Here is a 24,521-nt window from a genome sequence, read left to right on the forward strand (position 1 = left end):
TATAACCACTTACTCACCTGAAGCATAGCTTCTTTCTGTGGGACTGAGAACGCTCGCTCCTCACATGAAGATGGTTTGTGAGTGGGTGGAAGATCAATTCTGTAGTAAAGAAAGAATCAAATATGACGTCATGTTTGTGAAGTCCAATTGAATGGTCAGATATTATTTATTTAACTGCCAAATCATCCAACACTCAGTATTCAGGGACACACACCTTTCAGTCACCAATGACACAAGTGAAATATTGTAATGTAACACATCTATCACTGGCAGTCATTCAGCCACACACTTTCTATAGAAAAGCACCCCCTATAATTCACTCTTTACCCTATAAGAGGTTAAGTAGACTGAACCTCTCCCCATACACTCCAATTAAGTAGGGTTAGGAACTACTGTTATCTATCATGTTTTCTAGGTTATGAGATACAGTTTGAGCAACATTTTTAACTACACCCTTTCTTTAAAAAGCCTTTGAGAAAGCCTTACTATCCATTATTGCATGCAAGACTTTTTCCATTGTAACCTTCTCAGTGAAAGCAAATGATTCTAAAAGAATTTAAATGTTTAAGACTGTTCATTTAAATACATTTCAGGTACAGAATCTAAGACAAACAAACAAGAAAACAGAATTTCTAACCATCTTAGAAATTACTCAGAAGTAATTATCTTGCTAGCTCAATGCAAACGAGGAAACTTATTTTATGCTAAAGGTTCTAAGTTATTTAATTCTATTCCCCATTAAGTATATATACAGACATGACAGACATTTTCATCTCTCATTAAGTGTTCACTGTATATTGCATGTGCAAAAATACTTGTATTTAAAGCCATCATCACTTTTTATGCATGTTCCAAACAGGGCCTAAACATCATCCACTTTAACTGATAAAATCTTTTCAGACTTTTTTTTGTTTGCTTCTTTTTTGTTTGACCATTTGGATGCTCAAAAAAGTAAATCACCTGTCTGCACCAGAGACTTAAAGAAATAACTAGAAAGCACATTAAGTCAGTCATTTCCAAGTACATGTCTGTGGGTGCTTGCTTAATTTTACACATATATTAGAGTAAATCTTAGCAGGCCTTCACTTCTGCAAAGCATGGTCAATCTGCTTTCAAATTAGACCCACAGGTACAACAAACTACTAGTCTGTGGAATCAGTCAAGAGGGAACTCTCCCCTGCCCTCCAGTTAAATCTATAAATTTTATTTCAAAAAAAAAACCCTTCTGAAGAGATAAAGCATTATATTACCTCTGAAGTCACTCTTATGATCTCATTTCTTTTACAAAAATGCATATGATTTCATATTTTCTACTCTGAAAATACAGCCTTGAAATCATGACAGCTGAATAGCTATTAAGTAAACTCAGACGTTTACAAATGCTCTCTATATATTACTTTCAATTGAACAACAACAAAAAAAAATTCCAACACATACTCACACTTTGTCAAGATAGGATGGCCTTTTTTTCCTCGGGGTCAGCAGCACTGTCACAAAGATGGTAATGATAAAAAGAGCAAGGACTGCCCCAATCACAGCCCCTGCTACAGCAACAGAAGATGTCTGCTTAAATGGCACATCTGCAATGTGATAGCACAGATTACACCTTTAAGAAGTTCACATACTTTCAGTACTCAGATAAGCTACTTCAGCTTGTTCAGTTGTTCTGAGAAATGCTTCTTCCTTCTACCACCAAACAGAAAGCCTTATCCTGCACTAGCACTCTTGCAGTTCTGGCTCCACTCACCAAGTTAAAAAACTGGTTGAATTAAGACAGTTAATGAAATCATAACCTGATTTCAAAAGTGTCATTGACTACTTTTAATAAATAGTAGCTGCATGCTTTTATTTTCCATTTCAAGGCAATACGATGTTACAGAATACATGCTTTGCACTTGCATGAGCTAACAAGGTGTTAATTCAAAAACCTAGACAACTATGGCTTTATTGGCAATCTTTCTTTAAAGACATTGAAGTCTGCAGAAAGCAAAAAGGAAAACATAAAATCAGGAGAAAAAAAGATATACTACTAGGAGCAATGAACATGCAAACTTACTAATTACTTGGCTTGTACTTATAAAACCAACCACTAAGGCCACCTACCATCTCTAGGACTTCACACTTCAAGCTACAAGAAAGTAATTTTCATAAATAAATTTTAATAAGAGGGGAAGGAAAAAAAAGTGTCTTTTTCCTTCTAAAGCATTTTTTGTTTGACCTTAGCATTGTCAAATCCAACGTTTAACAACTCTCATACTGAATTAACATACTTGTCAGTCTTTAAAGGTCACTCCTTTCACTATGCTTGGAATTGAATGCTTTAAGCCTCAAAACTGAAAAACCTGCTAGAACTTTGATTTAAAATCATCAAGCCCAGTTATTTCAAACTTGGATCAACAGGCTCATCAAAAAGTTGCACAACTGGAGTAGCTCATATTAGATGCACTAAAACTCTTACCTGTAAAATATAGGTAGCATACATTAAATAATGCTCTGATCTACATTGAATACTGAATCAGAAAGGGTAACAGTAAAGAATTTGAAAATTAACACAGTTCTATACCTCAACATATTTCTAAAGCAGTCTACTTCAGCTATTTTCCAAACAAGACATGACCATCCTCTATTTAATCTCTTACCAGAGGAAATTTTGAGAGCCCTTTCAACTGTATGTTCTATTCACAGGTAAAAAAACCCCTTGAAATATTCAATATGTTCTATCAATGACTCAAAATTCTAATGTTGTTCTGCCTGTATTCTGAAAAGTTGGACAGAATAATCTCTCATTAGAAAAAACAAAACCCAAAACATTTACCTTGGAATCTAATAAAGAGATTCCTGTCCTCTCACTGCATATGAAAGATGCAATAGCAATACTACCCTGGGATCACACTCATAAAGGTATGTTTGAGTATTTATTAAGCTTGAATAAAACTGAAATAAGATTTTTTTTTTGTGACTTCCTTAAAGTTACAGAATAAAGTCATGGAGTAACAACTTGCAGAAGCTGATTCACTCCACAAAATTAATTAACATACTGCCTTCAGTGATCATTGTTCTAGTTTACATAATGGCTTTCTTGGCATAAGCTCCATTTGTGTCAGGCTGAATACCATGAAACCGTCCTGGTTTTGCTGGGAGAGACTCAATTTCTTCTCAGTAGCTGGTACAGTGCTGTGTTTTGGATTCAGCGTGACAATAATGTTGATAACACACTCATGTTTTGGTTTGTGCTGGACTTTTTTTTTTTTGTGTGTGTGTGTTTCAGAGGAGGTACACAAAGAAAACTGTGAGGGAGCATCGCTAGGACTGGTGGTCCAAACTGGCCAAAGGAATACTCCAAACCACAGAATATCATGCCCAGTACGTAAACAAGTGAAGTTACCCAGAAGGGAGGCCACTCTGGGTTCAGGGAGGGGATCTGGTATTGGTCAGCAGGTGGGGAGCAATAGTATTGCACACCACTTGTTTGTTTGGGTTTCTTTTTGATTATCATTATTATTTCCTATTATAAATTTAATAATTTACCTTGTTTTCAAATAGCAAATTGTTCTTATCTCAACATACAGGTTTTACTTTTGATTTTTCTCCCCATTTGACCAGGGTGGTGGGGAGAGAGGGGAGGTGAGTGAGCACTGGTGTGGTGCTCAGTTGCCAGCTGGGTTTAAACCACAACAGAAACATAAATCCTAGTTTCTTCTAAGAATGGGCATATGAATCAGGGGAAGACCCACCTAAGCACTGCCTTTTAATTGGCTTAGGTTTAGTTTATACTGGGTACCCTCTTCTTTAAGTGAGAAAAATCGCAAGTAACTAATATATGCTGTTAGGTCCAGAATTGAGGAAGAGGCTTTGGTCTTGTGATTACACCAGAAGAGTTTCTTGACTGTTTCATACTAACTTCACAGTGCCTTTTTTCTGGTAAATTCTATTCTAATGTTGAAACACCATAGAGCATTCTACTTTCAATCAAAGTCCAGCTGTTGAATCCCATTTTGTGTGAGACAAGAACCACCGATTTGCTTCTGAACACCAATAAAAATAGTGATATCCCACATCAAGAGTAACAACACACAGGAACTGAAGTGCAATTACCACAGGGCACACTGAATTTACTTTCTTATTTTGCTTTGGCAAAAATGGAGGCACAAAAATTTCATCAGCCCTACCAGGAAAATGATCAGAAACCCAGACCACCATGCCAAGGTGAAGAAGCTAGAAAGCACCTAAGATCCATGGTGTCAGCTATGCAGCATTTTAACTACCAGTTGGTCAGAAACAGATGGGAACTGATTCACTCCAAGAAATACAGTTTAAAGCAGAGCTACAGCAACCAAAAACAAAAGAATGAAAAAAATGAGAGTTTTTTTTTTAAAGCAGGCAGTTCCTAGATAGTGGATCAGCTGTGTTTCAAGTGAAATTGTTTGGCAGCAACTATCCCCATTTATCATTCTCTTATCTTCTTAAAATAGTTCCTGAAGACACTTGTTTTATAAGCTTAGGGTCTACAAGGGGAAGTACTAAAAAGCCCATCTTAAACAGTTTAAACACTTCAGTTCATTCTATCCAGCCTCTGGGTTTATTGTGCTTTTCTGCCTTCAATTTTAAAGAACATACCTTTGAAACATTTTTGAACACTACCTATGTTCCAGAATGTAACAAAAAGTTTATTCACACAACAGCCATTTGTACTTACAATCAATTCTTTTTACAGCAGACATAATGTACAAAACATTGCAACACGCGTAAGCCCTATCCATATTATCAACTTCAATTCCAGAACATTTCAACTTCTTAACCCATAGGAATTAAACATATATATATTTTAAAAATCAAAGCAAAAAAATCCACAGAGACAAAAGCAAGATATCCCATGTGGAAAACTGGTTTATGGTTATGTTTATTTCAAAGTAACACCATCTTTTAAAGATGATATATCAAGTATTTTTATTTGAAGAGAGGTATAATCTCTTTATTCCAGAAATAATTTGGATCAGAACCTTCTGCTAGAAATGTGACTCCTTTCCTTGTGTATGCACTCAAACTACAGATAACCACTTGCTATTGTTCTCGAGACTTTGGTCAATCGTGTATTAGTACTCCATTAATCCAAACACAAACTTAAGTTGTTTAGGGATGCTTTTCCATTGGAATTTCAAATGAAGCTGTTGTCTTAATGTTTTTTGAAGACATGCAGTCATATGCAATCACAGTGTATTGTCTATAACGCTCAATACAACTATGTTCATGAAGCTCTAAATGCTGTAAAGCTACCAAACATCGTGAGGCTAGAAAAGAACTTCCAACATGAATGCTCATGAAGCAGCTGTAATAATGCAGCCTATTTCACGTCAAAGGTAGCAGAGACTTTTCCCTTTTCAGGTTCCAAATACTAATAGCCTTATCAGCTTCAATTTCCTTAAGCTAAACACTTAAAAATGGCACTTCAAAAGGTCTACTATTCTAAGTATGAATTTATCACTGTTCTGTAATTCCTCTAAAGTTTTTTCATTCCTCCCTAAATAATCAGCAGATTTAGTCTGGTGAATCTGCTCAAGACAAAGTAGAACTACTTCAGATGTCAAACAAGATGTCCTACATATAATGGATACAATGTCATTGGAAAGAACAAGAACATGTTGTTAAATCAGTATTGATTATTTGCAGGGAAAACAAACCCACTGCAGTACAGAGACTGCACAAGTCATCAGAATTCCTATTTCATAGATTCTGTAGTTGCATCACTGGAGAGTGTGTTTTCAATAAATGAAGTAGCAGTGCAAGTGTCCACTTCCCTACTAATAATCTGAAACTAGTTACCCTCTTCAAAGCAAGCATTGAAACTTATTCGGAAGCAGCGTAAAACCGCTGTTTTAACCTCCGGTCATAAAAACTCTTAACGTTTTTTGGCACCTGGGAAAATAAGCAAATTCACATTAGCCTCCAGCTTCGGAATCTATATTATTCTCCTTAGTTGTGTCCAATTCTCCAGCTTTCAAATTCAACAGTAAGATTCCCACATAGCCTCCGAAACAGGTCTCAAAAATTGCACCCTGTGTACTTGCAAAGAGCACCTTGTATGCGTTAATGAGTTTTGACATCCTGCCAATTACAGGCCTAACAAAATACCTTACTGTATGTATATACAGACACTAGAATAAGCTTTAGAAATCAATGACTATAAAAAAATAACTTTTCATCTTATTCAAATACAAGCCTTTGACCTGTTTACAGTTACTCCTCAAAATTTTGTTCATAAGTTAGTTTCAGTGCAATGACTTAACTTTTAAGTATATAGTTACAAGAAGGCTCATTGAAATGCTAAGAGGTATTCGTTTTTATTCAGAAAAAAACCTAAAAAATAAAGCTTTAATTCTGCTGTAACTCATTTTAATTGGTAAAGTATTTGCTATATAGAAGCATTAAGTTTACCATGGATAGTACCTACACTGGAATAGTTCAAAGCCCCAAAAGATTATATTTGATCATTGACTTAGGTAAACCTCTTTTTAAATCAGAGAACCAAGACAGTCACTTTTTATTCTTAAACAATATTGAATGGGAACTTTAATTTAGCCTTTTTTTTACCTCTGACATAGACCAATATAAGCACTCTGCGTTAAAACTCCAATTTTAAACAGTAGTACAGCATTGGGAAAGAAAGCAGCTCAAATACATTTTCCCCGGATTCAGTATTTCATTGTGTCAAGTTACAATATAAAAACCTTCAAAAAAAAAATTCAGTTTCAAAAAGTTTATTCCTCCTCTCTTGTGTAAGTATAAACAATCTGAAAGTGACCAGCCAATGAAATGAACTGCAGATACACGTTTAGTTTTCAGTGGTTACTACACATACCACTCCCTCCGAGATATTACCGCACCATCTAAGTGAGAAACAAAGTCCTCATCATCGTATAATTCACCACCCATAAAATTCAATCCATATGTTCCACCTTCATAGTAATCCATTCGTCTTTCATAACGTTCCTGGTACCTGTTAGTATTGTCTACATTGTTCAACTCAGGTTTTTCAGGGTCTTCTAAATAATCTTTAGATATTATGTTCATTGGATGGTTAATTTCTTTTTTTAAACTGTCAGGGTAAGAATCCACATCATCTGACTGAAGAACATCTATTTGAGACTCTTTTTGCATATCTGACGGTGGAATGTAGCTCTTAGCAAAGTAGTCACCACGGAACGTCTTTCTTCTCCTATAGCAGAGAACTGCACCCAGAATACTGAGAAGTGAGAGTAAAAGAAGCCCACCCACCACAGAACCGATGATGGTACCCCAAGAGTCGTCCTGCATTGTTGGCAAGGTTGATGTTGGGAAATCTATTATTCTAGGCTGTGTTGCTAAACCTGTGATGCCATCAGTCGAAGGATGCCAGGGAACCGTGGGCAGCCGAGTGGTAGTAGTAGGAGGATCTAATGGAAAGAGCAAAGAAGTAGACAAGACACAGAAAAGGCACAGAATGTCAATGCAAGCTAAATCAGTTAAGGGTTTATAAGAAAGCAAAGTTGATGGGTCTGTTCTACAAGAATAGTTTTTCATTCTCAAGTTCATGGCACTACAAAAAGTCTTACATTTTCCACAAGCTTTGAACTAGCTTCATTAAATGCGGTTTTTAGCTATGCTGCAGAAGGATAGAAAGTACAGGGAGTAAACAAAATAAAAATCATCTTCAAGTAGACACTGCCCTCCTCAAAGTAAGGAGATGCAGGTTTTCTGCTCAGATGTTGACTGTTCATTTGTTATTTACCTCCTTCATGGAGGAAAAACCCAAGCAGTCCTCTAACTTTCCATCCAGCAGTTAGGAATGCTGGATCAAATTAACTGATTATGCCACAGAGTCAATTATTTCACACTAAATTCCCACTTCAGAAATTGTTCAGGGCATTAAGTATAAGAATGAAAAACTATGAGTTGTGTGTTCAGTCAGCAACGCATGAACTACTGATTTTTAAGCTAATCTCTCCAAAAACATTTATTTCATTAATACAACTTACTCAGCCTCACCTTGGGATTAGTGAAAGAAGCATAGTTAAAAATGGCATGTATTAATCTCAAAGTAACACTTATGTTGAGCAAGGAGCCTTGAGGTTTTAAAAATAATAATAAAAAACCAGAACATTTCAAGTAAAAATTATTTCTATGCATTCCTCTTAAAAGCAATTTGATGCCTCATGCACAAAGAAATTTCCATATTCATTCCTCAATATAAAATACCAATTGATTTCATGTCAGGTTATGTATGTAAACAAGAGACTGCCAGCTACCACACTTGTCCAGCACACGGCTTTTTCCTTTGTTCTTTAGGTCTACTGGAGATGTATGCATCTGTATTGCTGACAAGGTTCCAAGTGATGGGCTGATGACACCAAGAAAGCCTCCTGAGATTATACCAGTCAGTCACAATGTTTTATGCAACTCCAGTTCTTATTTCTGTGCCACACTGAAAAAACCCTACTTTTTGCCTTGCCCAATGCAAGCTAATTATTTTAAAAATCAATAAAGCAACACTAAACATGTTATTACAGCTCGAACCTTTTAGAGAGAATATTACGTGGACAGCCAAGTAGCTCATTACACCATGTAATTTAGTTAAATGCCCATAAGCAAGATTCATGGAACTACTACTACCACCATATTAGAGGCACCCTAGATTTAACACCACGAGAAGCAAACCAGATAGAACTAGAGATCTGTCAGGCTTCCAATTATTTGACAAATCACAAATAGCCATAAATATGATTTTTCATCTTACTACTCAGAGACAGATATACAATTCTCTCCTAGTAGACAGAATCGTCACATTTGTCATGATCACTACACATCTTCAGACTGCATCTTACTGCTTAATGCAGTATTTTAAGCTTCACACAATAAGTAAAGTTTTATACAGGTTTTCAAAATGCATAATTATATTACTTGCTATGTAAAAGTGGTGATTTGTTAGGGAGCTATACGTAAATGAAATTAATTTGACAGAAGACAGAAAACCGAACAAGAAGGATGCACTATCAAAATGAACAAGAGGAATTCAGATTATGATTTTAGTAAAAACTGATTTAAAGTAAGTTTGATAATTTAACAAAGAAGTAGAGATTAAGGAATCCAAGTTTACCAGGCTTCCATGTCCCACACATCCATAAATCCAGAAGATAAACTCAAACTCCACTTCCTTGAAAAGGTATTTGCTTTAGACACAAGATTTTTTAGCTCTATTTATACTTTTTTTTTTTTAAACTGGCTTTGCCATTGGTCATTTATTTCCCTTTGATACTGAGGTTTTAAGTCCCATCTTCCACATGCACAAATATGTAGTACTTGCATCCTGACAAATTTAATCATCACATACGTGAAGTAAGCACAGCGGTAATTACACTCAATATATTAAAAAAAATCGCAACTAACAAACTGTGTTTTACAAAAGCTTTTCCTTAACTTCTGATTCATCCACCAGTTTTCAGGTTGTCCAGCTGCATTATCTAAAATAACTAATTAGCACAATTATCTTAAATAAATTGCAAATGTATGCTCAATTAAGCATTTGTTTTTATGTATTCCTAGAATATATATAACCATGATACCTGTACTGCCTGTGTCCATACCTCTTACTGTTTCAAGAATGACAAAATAAAGTTGTCCCTTCTTGTTTAAAAGGCCAATTACAACTAAGAACAAGTGAACTTCACTTCTTATGTCACCCAGAGCTTTTTAAATGTAAAACTTAAGTTGTTTTTTTTTTCACTTCCTGTACCAAGCAGGTTTCCCAAATAGAGAACAATATTAAAATCAGGAATGACAAAGTTTTTATGTCTACTCCATAATATTTTGCTGGCAAATCACATCTCAAATGATATCTCCAAATCAAGAAAATGCCACTCTTGTCTGTTGGTATGAAAGACAATACTCTTTCATATTAGAAAGCTGTTTAATTATACTACTTCACATAATCACCAATACATGTTTGAATTCTGAATGCTTTTTACAAAACATTGAGCACAAAATTTTAATTGTTTCATATGGCACTTGATCCAAAAGCAACAATTTCCCACATTTTACTTAGGACCCAATGTTTAACAGCTTTCACTGATGCAGGCTCGTGCTGCTGCACAAACTACAACAACATACTAAAATATCCATGCAGGTCAGGGAGCTAAAAGTGGCATAAATTCTAAAAAATATTTGGGCTTAGGTTAAATGTATCTTGATTTCAGTTTTTGTTTCTTATTGTTCTGAGCTCTGTTCACATCCTTATTACATATGCCCTGCAGTAGTGAGGACCAGCCAAGACCCCCACAAAATTTCTTCTCCTTTTCCATAGCTACCATCCCCATTAAAGCAAGAGACATAATCGAGGAAAGCAAAAACCAGTTTTCTAGTATCAATATACTAAGCCAATCAACTCACTCCATGCACATAAAGAAGCCAAGTTTTTGCTTCAAAGCTTATGACAGTTTTCTGCCAAGTAAAGCAAGACTTGCTGTTCACTTCAAATGAAACTCCAATACCACCTCAAAGCATCATGGTCCTTGTATACTGCTTAGTTTTTCCTCTACTAATTATTTTCCCAGATGTTTCCAATAAAAGACAGTACCAACTTTAGACAGTGTGAGTCTGATAATTTTATTTTTTCCTTAAATGACTATTCTTGATTGTTTTCTCAACTCTTACAATACAAACAACTTTCCCTGGGAAGGTGAGTTTCTAAAATTAATTTTAGTAGAGACATCCAATTAACATGACATGTGTCATGTCTCAAACACCACATCTTCCCACTTCAATCCCCCTGAAGTACCCAGACATTTGAACGATGAGGACCCACCTTTGCTTCTGTGGTAAGTCAAAGCCAACAACAAGCCAAGTGTCAGAAAGATGAATGTGGAAAGAAATGGATGGAGCATCCTTTGAACCAGATCATTAGCTTCAAAATCTTAGGTTAAGTCCTGTCTTGGTATCAATATCAACAAGCACATCATTGTAAGAAAATCAACTAGGAAATACAATATTTTTAAACTATAAATCACTTTGGATTTAGGCCACTATGAAATAATTCAGAGGTAAGGTGACCAGCTCTATAATAGGTAAGATAATTCAATACTGGCACACATCTCCATTGGTTAAAATGTCAGTTAAACATTACAGAAGTAGTTTTGGAAGGAAAGGTTTCTTGGATAATTGTTGTGAATTAATATAGACAAAGTTTGCCTAGTTCCAAAAGTCACAATAAAGTGGCTAAAAGTAGTTCTCCTTATTTGAAAAAAAATAAAACCCACACGATTCAAGGTGCAAACATCCCTTTCTTTGCCAAGGACCTGCTATCAATTACTTATAATCCAAAACTGAGTTGGCTTTGCACAAATTACAAGATCTCTTTGAACTTGTCATTTTCCTAAGTGATAAGTATCTGTCTGTACCTGTATTACATGTGTGTTCGCACAGAGACATATTTACCTTTGCTTTTTAATCCGCTGTTGTTGCTAAATTTCACTTACATGGCAAGTACTTAAAATTGAATAATAATTCAATGTAGCTGGGTGTTATAAAAACAACCCTTTCTCTCAACTGTTGAAAAGCTTACATAGCAACTCCTTTATAACAGCAGGGAAAGCTGCCTTTCCATCAAAGGAGGCTTTCAGAAATGTCCAAGAAGAACTGATGTGGAAACTTAGAATTCTTTCTCCAATCACTGCGACTCTAAAAGTCAAGAAGTAGATGAGGACACTGGGTAACCCTCTCCCCACAGTTTCTTGTCTATGAAGGCTCCACACTGGAATAGAACATTTCCCTTTAGATTATTTTTCAGTGTATGTGCCCCCACATCTATTTTGGCAGCATGATATGCAGACAGGTACCATCAATTTCTTTCATAAGAGTCAAGCATCCACTTTCAAAGTTCAGAGTACTTTTGTAGTTTCTGGTTGGGATTTCCACACACCAAATAGAAGACTTTGGTATTTCTTTGGGATACAGGAGAAACTTATAATTAACATAAGCTCAAGCATGAAGGAACATTCAGGAAGACCATTAAAGTTTCAAAGCACGCCATACCAGGGAGCAAGGAAGTTAACAGTCAGAATATCCTGGGAAGTCCTTTGCTATACAACAGAAAAAAACCCCAACAGTTTGTACTTTAGAAAATAAACGAGTGCCTGAATTCACAATGCTCTCAGAACAGAGATTTATATATGAAGAAACAAAAGTAAAACCAAGGATCAGCCTCTCCTATGTTAATCCTGACAATGGCCACTCTACAAGAGGGTGACCCTGTACTTAAAAACCACACCTTCCCAGGACTGCTGGCTAACAAAGGCTGGCTTTACTTTTAACAAAAGTAGTGTCTCTCAAAGGCAGTCATGACAGAGGAAGTAAGCAGGTTCCTATCTGAATGCAAGTCTCACAGGTCACTTCTCGCTTGCAAGTGGAGAAAGGAAAGGCCTCAGTAAACAGTATGAAGGTGAAGGAACACAGAGCCAAGAAAGCAAAATTCAATTCCTTACCTAAGAAAACTGAGTAAATCAATATTGCAAGAGGAAGTGCTTTACATATCAAGCTGACAGCTTGTTTTCAAAAACCTGGCACTACAGGGCTACGTCCAGAACTTCAACACTTGAACCCCACGAGAAGCATGACGTGCTTTTGCTGGGAAACTACACAAAAAATTTACCTTTACATCACTGAATGAATAAAAAATAGCAAAGATTTCAGTGCCTTAAACCAATATAAAAAAAGACTGTCTTCAAATAACATTTGAGTATTTCTCTATCCCCGTAAAGATTTATTATTTCCTGTAAATAAAAACTGGTGATTTTACCATTTAGTCCGTATCAACTTCTCTTTTATTTCCCTATTCCACCTTAAGAGTACTAACAAAGTCTAGGAGCAGAAGAAAACTTAAAAAAAATAAAGCTGTATTTTTAATAACAATGAGTATCAGGACCAAAGGCAATTTTTTTGCTCAGCTTACATTATAATCCTACAACACATTTCAACTTGAGACATTTTTTTGCTAGTAGTTAAAAAAAAACAGCATCGCGACTGTACAGAAGCATTGACATCATAAATCCTTTTTGACAACTTTACAATTAAAATTTGAAAGATGGTGTGATGATACAGCTTTGTCCACTAGCTTCAAGCTTTCCCTTTGTTTTATGCCAAGTTTTATACATTGGATAAGAGTAAAGATAGAAAAATAAGCTAATTGCTTATTTTATGTTATTGCTGATTGCTTCATAGTGTAGCAGTGCCACATTTGCCATTACTAGATACCTCGTCATTTAAGTCAAATATTAAAGGTGGTAAGATTATTTCATAGTTACTTGTCCATCCTGCACCATTAAAGGCATTTCAGTTATTTAAAAAGCCAATCACACTGAAAAGTTATTCTTAAGAGTTACAATAAAATGTACTTTATATTACATTCTGAAAACAACACAGGTGTTACACTTACAATTGCCCCGCCTCTCTCCTTTTTATCAACTCTCCTATATATGCAAAGTTAATACACAGTGGTTTTAATCAGTTTGGTAGCATGATCAACATGAGGTTTTAAAAAACTGAAATTAATTTAATGTCAACTAAAGCATTTGTTGTTACTGGTGCACTTAACTAGGAGAACCACGACTGTACAATTTCTAGCCAGTTGAGGTTCAGTTTTGGTGCTCCCTAAAACCAGCTAAGGTTTGCCAACTGCAAGTAAATCACTACAGCAAAACAAAGTTGCTGAACAAAGCTGAAAAGCAGCGCTCATGGTAAACAGTATCCATCAGTTCACATCAAAGACCAACTACTGCAGCGTAACTATCTCTGCAGTAAGCTTGTTAAGCTCTGTTACATTTGCCATAGGCTAGAACACAAGCCGTCCCCACAGCCCAAATGGCCTGTACACTTATTCTGCTTTTCAAAAACTTGATTCATTTTAGGGAACGCCATACATGACTTCCTGGTTGGCCTATTTTGGTCTGTTAGTTGCAAACATAATTTGAATGATGGCCTTATATCTTCATGCATGACAATCATGGTAAAAAGCACAAGTTCTACTTACAGCAGATGATATTCACAGAACTGACAACTTGAAAAGTGGTGCACTTGAAAAAACTTCCCCCATTCCTGAGAATTAGCATAGGGCTGAAAACAGCTATGAACTGTACTGTTATTTTCTGATTAAGTGTATTTCAATGTTAGAATCCAGGCAAATATTTCACCCTATTTAATTATGATATCTGAATTTTTTTACTTGATACTTCTTAAAACATGTCAGTCTTTGTTACTGTTTTGAGACTTCTATGCAGCAATGAATTCTTCTTCACAGAAGCAGAATTAGAACCATGCATCCAAAAGCAATTTCTCACCAAAGTAACTTTCATAACTTGAAATCTTTTAACTTATATAAAAAAGTTTTATATAAAAGTTATATAAAATTCTAGCCATTAAGTTGTTTACAAATAATTCCACTGTCTCAAACTACTTAGAAGTTTCCTGTTAACTAGGTCATTAACTAGGCAGTTAATTAGAACTTAACTACAATGTAGGCCATTGTGGAAAGCTAGTGTGTCAGTGTGACTGCAACTCCCATCATTTGTTTTAAAGATGCAGATAACTATCAAAAATGAATTCTGACAGATGTGGCTTCAAACATCCAGGACCTTAAGTTTTAGTTTCAAGTTCTAATTTGCATCTCCACTCTTAAGTGTTCATACTGAGTTTTAAGTTCTTACTAAGGAGTCATTTATGTTTGTATCCATGCCAGCATGCACTCTGACCTTAATTCCCTTATCAAAACAACAAATGTCAATAACTTATTGAAAATATTTTAATTTTCATGTTTGTATTATCTTCTTCATAAAAATGACATTAATATTTATTGATCAAGCTATGTATTAGCTAATTTTCTTAATCCATTATGGAAACCTGGAGAGCTTTTTCACTCCTGTAGGGCACCATTCACATATACCATAAGTCATGCTGTTCTTTCACAAAGAAGGTGTCATAGTAAAACATTAATTACATTGTGTTAACAGATACAAGGTTGTGTGCTCCAACAGCAGTGATGCTAAACAGTCACACACCTCTGCCATATTATACTGAGTAGATCAGCAAGTTCTGCATGAGATACTTCATGATTACTGAATATCTGCATCCTGAGAAAATGAGATGTGTGTGAAACACACACAAATGAATAGTGTGAAACACATTCAGAACATAACCCTAACTTCCTTAAAGAAGAGCACCTTTGGCTTTCCTAAATGTAGTTCATCACCTCCCAACAACATTTGTTTTTTCAATTTATTACAGACAAGGTGCTGTTTACTGCAGTCAATATATCTTGTCAAACACAGGTTAACACTGTAAGAAACAAATCTCAGTTCATCTACCAAGAGAAAGTAATAATCTCAGCAGCACCTCAACTTTAAGAATTTCTACTACGTTTTTAATTATTAATTATCCCAAATTGTATTATAGCTCTTAAATCCATACTTCAAATAGGTTTTCACACAAAAGGTGTAAATATTTCATGCATCAACTGGCTCTTCAGTTTGTTAATTTAATCACTGGCCAAAACACAGTTAACACACTGTCTTTGCTGAGAAATAAGACTTACCTAATATGTAGACAGTCTTCTGATCACTCCTCTGACCAAGTGCATTAGTCACCTTACAGATGTAAGTCCCAGTGTAGTTATAAGTCAATGGGCTGCTGAACTGCAGAGTATTGTTGACAGACAGCAATCCTTCAGGCCACTGTCCATCCAACCTAGAAAAACAGTTATATTTCAAATGTGAATCTTTACAACTAGTTTAAATAGAACAGTTTAAAATAATATTTGTAATAGTCTGTGTAAAGTGAACTTTTCACTGTGCTCTGACATTGTCAGTGGGCTTTTCTTGGACGTTCTCAGTGTACACCTGAACATTTATTTAGTATTTAATTTCTGTGCCAAATCCTTTAAATGTCAAGTCTGCTGGCACTAGCAAGCTGTCTACAAATGAAGACTACTACAGCTAAAAAACATTATCTCAAAAAAACTTGAAGGAACAAGCCAACTCAAGCTCTAAAAATTAACAGTCTAACTAAGAAGCACCTATACTGCTGTCAGGATTATCTGCCTGTTCTTTTGCATCCAGTTGAGCTCTCACAATAAATATTTCTGTCCATACATGCTTAATTTATAGGACTAGAATTTCTGAGCAAGAGTTCAAGCAGTTTCCCCCTCTCTTGATCTGCTTTTTCTCATCCCCCATCGCTTTTCCATCCAAATTACAGCACTGAAACAGAATGTGGTGGTTATACGTTTGGGGAAACAACTGGTTAAAAAAAATTTGTTTCTGGTCAACTGGCTTTTCCAACTCTATCATTTCCCTGTACCATTCTGCCTGAGATTGCAGGAACAACTGTGTAAACACGATGAGAAAGGGGAAAGGGCAAAGGCACTGGAACTATTTGAACAGAGCTGCCAACTGCCCATTAAACACCTGTGTAATTTCATGCCATTGCATCCCACGTTTTATCTAAGTATCTATTAACAGCTAACCAGGCCTAAATCAGTATGCAAGCATGTGCTCACCAGATCACAGTACCTTGAAAGCATTTAGAAAGCGTGCTTTTGTAAACAGCATTGAAAAAAAGCCACCCAACACCTTAAAATAGGTACTCAATTAAAAAAAACAAACACCCCACAGTTAACAGCAAAAATGATCTCCAACATATGTAGGTTGAAGACAAAATTCCTACTACTTTGCTGTGATTATTGCCCAGAACTGCCTCAGCCATATTAAAGCTGATAAAAGTGATCCAACACATACTCCATAATTCATCAGTACCAGAAGTATTTATTTCAAGAAACATTATAAAACAGTCAATTTGTTTGCCAGGTCTATGCAAATAAAATTCTCATACATTCAACATTTTAAAATTACTGACCATGAAAATATCACTATCCCAGCAAGTACAGTGTCATCTTTGATTTCAAGAGATATCATTTTTTGGTATGGTAGTTCCAGAAGCTACTATAATTTGACACCAGTAAGACAGCACACAATTGAACACAGCTACTTTTTGGTTCCTTAAATACTCAAACTACCCTTTCCTTACATGGATTTCCCCCCCACACACACACTCTTGAAGTTCCTCACGCCCCAATATTGCAGCTTCTTTGATAGGTTTTGTTCCTGCTCAAAAAGGTACCCTAGTTTTATTCCAGAAAAATCAGCTTTTTTTATAAAAGTTGGTTCCGTTTTAACCTTAGGAAGTATAAAAGTCACCTCTGAAGCTTGAAGTGCTTTAAATGTATTTAAATATGTTTATTTCTTCTGGAATTTCAGACAGAGGTAGTATTGATTAGTTTTTACATATGTCTCAAATTCAAATGAGAGAACTGAGAACCCAGTGCATCTGAAGAAACAAGTGGTACTGCTGTTTAGCTGCAAGCCTGGCAAGCTTTTCTGAACACAGGAATTTTTATGTGTTGAAATTTCTCATCACGCTGATTTTGAGCTAAGCCTGGGATGGGGATGGCAGTCTACTGTAGCAGTAGGTAAAGCACACGTTTTACTAAAGTTCGTTTAGCATAGCCATGCCACTCTGAAAATTTCAGTGGCTGGTTTTAGGATTGAGTCAGTTACAGTAATGTTTTGTTTTCCTGCAATACTGTCATCAAGCAACTCCAAGCTTACCAATATAACATTTTCAATCCACATCATGACTACTCTTCCTCTACATTAAGTTATATCCACCACTGAGAAGGTAGGGAAATTGATTACAGCTTCAAATAAATAAATATTCCCAAATATTTACCAAGAGAAGCCACTATAACAGTTACACATAAATTCACGCTATCCTTAGGAAAGTTATTTCCTTTTCTATGGGCAACAAATAAATCTAAAAGGGCTGGGTTTATGGTTTTTTTTTCTTTATAGGAAAGACTTTTATCTGTGCTCGCTTTTATTGTCCTCCCTTGTCTCTTGCACAAAGTACAGCCATGGCTGCAGAGCCAAGCAGTACACTTCAGAGTAGGGCCTACCTAATTCACATATTCATGAAGTGTGGCTGCTATGTTCAATTTTTTATTTTACTAGACACATGTTCAAGACCTAGTTTCCATCACGATGGATTCATCTGACTTAGCAACTACTTGAGCATTTTGAAAAACATGACAAATTCTGTAATTCAGTAAGCAATCTCAACTGTAATTTTCAGATTTTAAAATGCAGATACAGAAGAGTCTGTTCCAGTGTTTACAATTTACTCTCAGTGATAATAAAACAGAACTAATAAAAAAATAGTTGGATCCCTACTAGACTTACTGGTCTTTATTCTACATGCTGCAGCATACACAGTTTAGTCTACTTCGAGTAACTAAAGAGACTTTACCCTGAGAGTAATGACAAACTGTTCAGGCATGTAAATTTACAAGATATCCACCCACCCATATTTATACATACACATATCTTGTATTCTCCTTTTAAATGGCCGGATAAAACCATTACAACCCAATATAAGTAATATACTCTTTGTTTTCAAAACATGCATTTATTGTGAGCTACGCAATTATACCACTTGAATCATGTGGCAAGTCCCTTTGTATAAATATTTACCTGGTCCACATAAATTCCATAGGTAATGGATTTGCATCAGCATTACATTTGAGCTGAACGTTCCCTCTTCCAATGAACCAGTTTCCATCATAGCCAGTTACTGAAACTTCTGGGGCATCTGACAAAAAAAGATTCCATCTATCAATCACAATTTTTTTGTTAAGAGTGAATTGTGCCTAATGGTCAGATCAATGGAGCAGAAGGGGGCTTTTTTGTTTTTTGTTGGTTTTTTTTTCTTTTTTTGGAGGGGAGGGAGGAAATGGGATGTGTGCTTTCATTGTTGTTTGTTTTTAATTTAAGGACCACCAGCACCACCAAAATACAGAGAACACAATGCAGTTCCAAGCTACAGCATAATATGTAGCAATGAACAAGTTGTTTTAATCAGTGCAACCTTCCCCGTGTTTTCACCAATCATACAACACCTCGTGGAAGTGAGAGGACTTCAGAAGAAAAGAATCCATTTCATTCTTTTGGGAAGTGAGGAACGGTAATTTAGAGCTACTTCTCACTAAAAAGATACAGCAAAGGGTCAGAAACAGCCTTTGGAAAGCCCAGGTAATTAGGAAATCACCAAAAAGTTCACAGATGCCAGCTATAAAGTTTAAGTTATCCACTGGCACCAATACGTAGAATTATGTTTTTAAGGCTCTAAAAAGCAAGGAAGCGATGTCAGGTAAGCCAGAGACACCCAGCTGAAATATTCAGAAGCCACAGAACAGACAGTATGATTTAGTATAAGCTCCTACAGCAGTGAGGGAGGAGCAGTTGCAAAAGCTGTGTCAGGGAAGACTGAAGGACACACACTGGCTTCTCACTTGCTGCTGTGTTACTGTACAATTTTGTTACAAATTCTGAAACATGCCTTAACACTAATTTCAGATAAAAATATTTAAGATCAATTTGCATCCTCATTTCACTTTAAATATGAAACTTTATTCTCTTATTCACTGTTTGAGACAATGATGGGAAAAAAACCACCTTTAGTTCTATTTCTGTATCAATGGCCATTCAATCTAAAACTTCAAGACTAGTGAAATAAAGCAACACTAATCACTATTTTATGTCAAAATAAGTGATTCTTTACTAAACGGAATAAAAACAAACCCAAATTAGATTCTAGCCAAACAAAAATAGCAAGTCTACTTTTTCCAGCCACTACATTTCTTCTAATTGAACTGACAGACATCTATGATTTAGGAACTTCAAAGCGGCACACAGCTGAGACAGGATAATAAAGGAACAACTTGAAAATAGCTGGTTTTGGTCACATATGCATTGTCTAACAAGATAAAAAAAAGGTCACATGACTAAAGTTTGTCTTAACTGGTTTTAGGTAAGCAGCATTGTAAGCCATCTCACCACATATTTTCATGTGTTTTAAAGCCACACATTTGTTAAACAAGCCTGGTACACATTTGAATTATATGAGCAACTTGAAGCTGAATATCAAATATTAAGAATGTACGTATTATGTTCTTGTTGCCTTATGCTAATTAGAGTGGACAAAGCTTAGTGATTAATCTGAAAATAACTTACTGACCATAAGGCCTACTTTCAACTTGTCATCTCAAACATGAATCTTCATTACAATTCTCTTTACTATTGCTGAAATTGTAAGGCACCATAAAGAGCTTACAGGTCAACCGAGTTTGTTATTTTGTCAGTAATCTTTGAATTTTATTTTTAAACATGAATAATAATGTTTACCCATGATTCAATATCCAAAACAAACAACAGAAACAAACATAACAGTATTTTAGCTTCATGACTTTATCGGCAAAACAGAGACCCCAGGTTTCTACTCCTGCCCAACCTGCCTCAATCACAGCTTAGATTTCTATAGAGTTTTCATTTCCTTCGTTTTCCTGAAGCAGAAAGTGCTCATCTCCTTCCTGTGGAAGGTATACACTGATTAAGAGGGTGGTTGTAAGAGATATACCAAGCAGCAAATACCTTACAGAATACTTACACTGTATGTCCAACACATAAGGGTATCGGATCTCCTTTTCCAAGGCAGGGTGCCTCACAACACAAGTTATGTGTCTTCCTCTTGCAAACCGCGTGGGGGTAATCACGTACTCTCTTACAACTGTCACTGTTTCATTTGGAAACGAAGTAGAGGTGGGTTCCTTCGGTTCACCAAGGTCTCCTTCCCAGTCAATCTGTGCAGCAGGTTTTCCAGTGGCTGCTGTACAAGTGGCTGCTACTGTCTGGTTTGCACCATCTATTAGGAGGTTTGGTCCCTTCGTTAAGCTCACAACAGGTTCAACTAGGGAGGGGAGAAAAAGTAAATTTAGACAAGAAAGACTCCACATCTTTGAAACTGTCACTGTGTAAGAATCAAACAAAATCTAATCCATTTGCAAAAGCCTAGGGCTAATCAGATATCCCAGAAATAAGCTCATGGTGTATCTCAGAGGTGATAGCTTTATGAAGCTTTTGCCTGCTGACGCTATTCACCTTTGTCCACTCATCCAAGTTCAGCGCTGTTCATTCATTACATTTAATGCACTGACAGTGAATTCCAGTGTGGTTAGGTCCAAAACGCCAACTACAATGCTCCAGTTGTAGTGATTGACAACAGACAGCTTAAAATATTAAGTTGAAACTACACTGCAATTTCTTTTCAAAAAGCTTAGATTCTGCTGTTTTTTCAGGCACTCAAGTATTAATCTATACTGCTAGTTCATGTCATTTCAAAGCTACCTCAGTGTTTTAACACCCAACATTAAGAGTTTAAGCTTTTGTTCATCAGTACAATACAAACGACTTCCATGCTGCAAAAGACATTCAACCTCTAAAAAAAGCATTATTCTATATACACACATCACACATTGAATATAGAATCTAACGTGTATGCGCAAATACATGTAATTTTAGATAAAATTTATATGGTTTTAATATGCAAAGAAATAGTTTTTAATTATTAATAAAATTCTGCCTATAAATATATTTTTGTGAATGAATCCCTATAAAAGTAAAAAATTTGAACTCAGTACTACACCCAAGACACATGGGAGGATGTGACCTCCTTGTAAAACCACTGCCCATCCCAAAATTTTGCAGATTTAGGCAACACGCTTCATTATAAAAGGAAGTTTAGTTCCTTATGTACAAGTCTACTGCTGAGGGCCATAGACTGAAAAGTTTTGAAAAACTTCCTTTTTCATTTAAGTTTTTTTTTCAGCTCTGTACAAGCCATCCACCAGCTGCAGTCTAAGCCAGAAATACTATCTGGTGCTTCAGACACAAACCAAGGTTGTGCTTTTTTAGAATGGCCCATTTGTGTCGCCAATATTGTAAGATACAGGTTTTGCAGTAGAATAGGAGCCTATTACATAATCCTTGTCTCTTGCTCTTATCAGGCTGTTGGGAGTCCTCTAGGGCAGGTTATGCCTACACACCATAATTCTTCAGAATCCACCTCAGTGGACCAGCACTCACTAATCACAGAGCAAAGATAAGTCTTGCAACTTCCATGCCTTTCAGGACAAAAAGGAAAAATTTAGTTCATGGAATTTCTTTCCCAGAAGTTGAAGCCGACCCACACACACAACTTGAAATGAAATAGAGCAGAGATCACCACATCTGGCAAGATACTTCTCCAACTACCTATACCTTCCAAAGATAATCGGGTATCAAATATTTTCAGCTGGAGTGAATTCAGTGCCAGGATCAGTCTATGACTGTTTTCTGCTCAATCTAACACTGCTCATGTCTGAAGAAAGTAATTTATTATTTGCTCAATTACACTAAAGGGAAAGACAGCTACTAAACGGATAACCTTATAAAAATGTCTTTTCTGTTCTATGATTGGAAGAGCTTAAAGAATATAAATCACCGTGAAATTGAAGGTTTTTTGGGCCAATACTGAAAGCAAATTATTTTCTACTTTGTTTCTCTGAATGCTTACCCTCTGTGATTTGTTAGTGACCCTACTGTAAATAAACCAACAGCAGGGGTTTTATGCCAAGTTCTACACTCACTCTCCTATATCTGAAGCATCTCTAATGGAGCTTCTTTCAAATCTGATACCCTGCTCTCCTCTCCAACACTAGCAATAACTAGAGCTTTCTGCAATAAGCCTGGAGCATTCTATCATCCGGAAAAAAAAAGCCTTTAAAACCTAATATGGAGAACCTGACATTACACAGCTTTGTTATTTCACCCACAGTTTGGTTTCCCTGCTTGTTCTCCCCCAAATCACTAGTTGTAACTTCTTCAGTAGCTTCTGTAGTATTAATAAAAGGCAGACGTAAACACTCAAATTTACATTTAGAATTTTATAAGCATAAAGATTTTAATTTTTGCTGTATCACTCCCTGCCCGAGATCTCTGTACAGTGAAACCAATTAAAAAAGCAGCTATCAGCAGTGTTTCATGCCAGCAATATAGAGTCAAAAAATTTCAGCTGGAAATAAAGTTTCATATATTCTATTCCTTTGATTAAAAAAAAAAAGTACCTAACTGCAGAATTTTTCTTCCACCTCTTTGTAAAGGGACACGTAAGGAAACAAGAACTCTTAACTAAGGTAGCAGAGATCTCCAGATCTAAAGCCGACTAGTCAGTTCTCTTCTTTTAGAAAAAGAAGTCTACAAGTATTAAGTGACAGTAGCCAGAAAGCAGGATAGACTAAAAAATCCCACTTTCTGCTAAGATTATCATTATTAGGAAAAAAGCCTATTTTCTCAAGTGGTACCAGAAATTTGTGACATAAGCCAGTTTGAGTTAATTGTGTAATACATAGTTTTACACTTGTCAACAAGACACAAAGCTGAACTATTCAAAACTACTCAACTCCGTAAAATACTTATTCCCAATCCAATGTGTTTCAGTGCTTTAGTTTTTTTTATATTTCACAAATGTTTAGGCTTCTACTGTCACATCTTCCCATAAATTAAGATTCTTGGACTACACACCAACTACAAGATAACTAAATAGCCACATACTAAAAAGCAGAAAGCAACTGCAGTTAGGATCCTTATTTCTATAGTTTATCATTCAGAATTATCATTTGTCCCAGTAACTGAAGCAAAACCAGCAGAAACCAGTTATTTTACATGTTACATATATTCTACATGTATATATATATATATATAAAATATGAGATATATATATATATTCTACAGCCTTTCTAGATGTTTCATTCATTGATTTAGAGAAGTATCCGGCAAATGAATCCATAATGACAAGGGGCCATTGGCACCTCACCTTTCTCAATGGGAAACAGTTATACTATTTTCCATTTGGATAAAAGATTATCCAAAAGAAGAGGTTTGGAGGGTTTTTTTGTGGTAGTTTTTTTTCTTACCTTTTTTTTGGAAAGTGTAACTTCTATATGCACCAACTCTTAACAGTAGTCCCCTTTTATCCCAGGAGCATTCAGTGTGCCACCTGAATCATACTGAAACATGTCCTACAGACTTTCATTGCTCCCAGTGGTGGTGGCGGACACATGAAGGCAGCTGGGAGAGCATTAGAGAAGCTGCTTCACCCATTCGGTAGAAACATTCTGCTCTATTCAGGTCAAATGAAAAAGATGGTGAAATGTTTTGTTTCGGAAAGGAAGCTACCAATCCCTAAGAGATCCAAAAGCAGAAGAGTCCTGCTTCCACAGTGTAAGAGTTCAAGGGCAGTGGTGGTTTCCTCCCTGCCTTTAAATCATCAACTGAGTAGATACACTGATTGAATGGACAGAGGTCACTGCCCACTGATCATTTCATTCATGTAAATTAGAAGAATAGTCACACAACTCTAAAGCAACATTATGGCATGAATTATATTTGTGTTATAAAGATGTTTAAAGTCTCACCTAAATTGCACATACTGACTCATGACCACTACCTAATTTAACCCCACTTCCTCTACCTTCATCTTACGTTCAACATAGACCTCTCACTGATCAAGTCCTTACA

At 36.0% G+C, this 24,521-nt stretch overlaps 1 protein-coding gene across 11 annotated transcripts in view; it reads right to left on the bottom strand.

Annotated features, from left to right (window-relative positions):
- Positions 1–24,521, bottom strand: part of NECTIN3 (nectin cell adhesion molecule 3) — an 88,221-nt gene that overhangs the window by 39,901 nt on the left and 23,799 nt on the right. For 5 of the 11 annotated variants that reach the window (XM_027680965.1, XM_027680970.1, XM_027680963.1 and 2 more), the window contains exons 4-8: positions 20,575–20,874; positions 18,603–18,720; positions 15,611–15,762; positions 1,442–1,580; positions 18–99 (exon numbers count right to left, since the gene is read on the bottom strand). In XM_027680965.1, coding sequence (XP_027536766.1) covers positions 18–99; positions 1,442–1,580; positions 15,611–15,762; positions 18,603–18,720; positions 20,575–20,874 — 791 coding nt within the window. Of the gene's footprint in view, positions 1–17; positions 100–1,441; positions 1,581–4,363; positions 7,431–15,610; positions 15,763–18,602; positions 18,721–20,574; positions 20,875–24,521 lie in introns of those variants that run through there. The other 6 variants (XM_027680962.1, XM_027680961.1, XM_027680964.1 and 3 more) reach the window with 2 other exon arrangements.

Source organism: Neopelma chrysocephalum, unplaced genomic scaffold (genome assembly GCF_003984885.1).
Source record: "Neopelma chrysocephalum unplaced genomic scaffold, ASM398488v2 Primary Assembly neopelma1_60, whole genome shotgun sequence".
Taxonomy (NCBI): domain Eukaryota; kingdom Metazoa; phylum Chordata; class Aves; order Passeriformes; family Pipridae; genus Neopelma; species Neopelma chrysocephalum.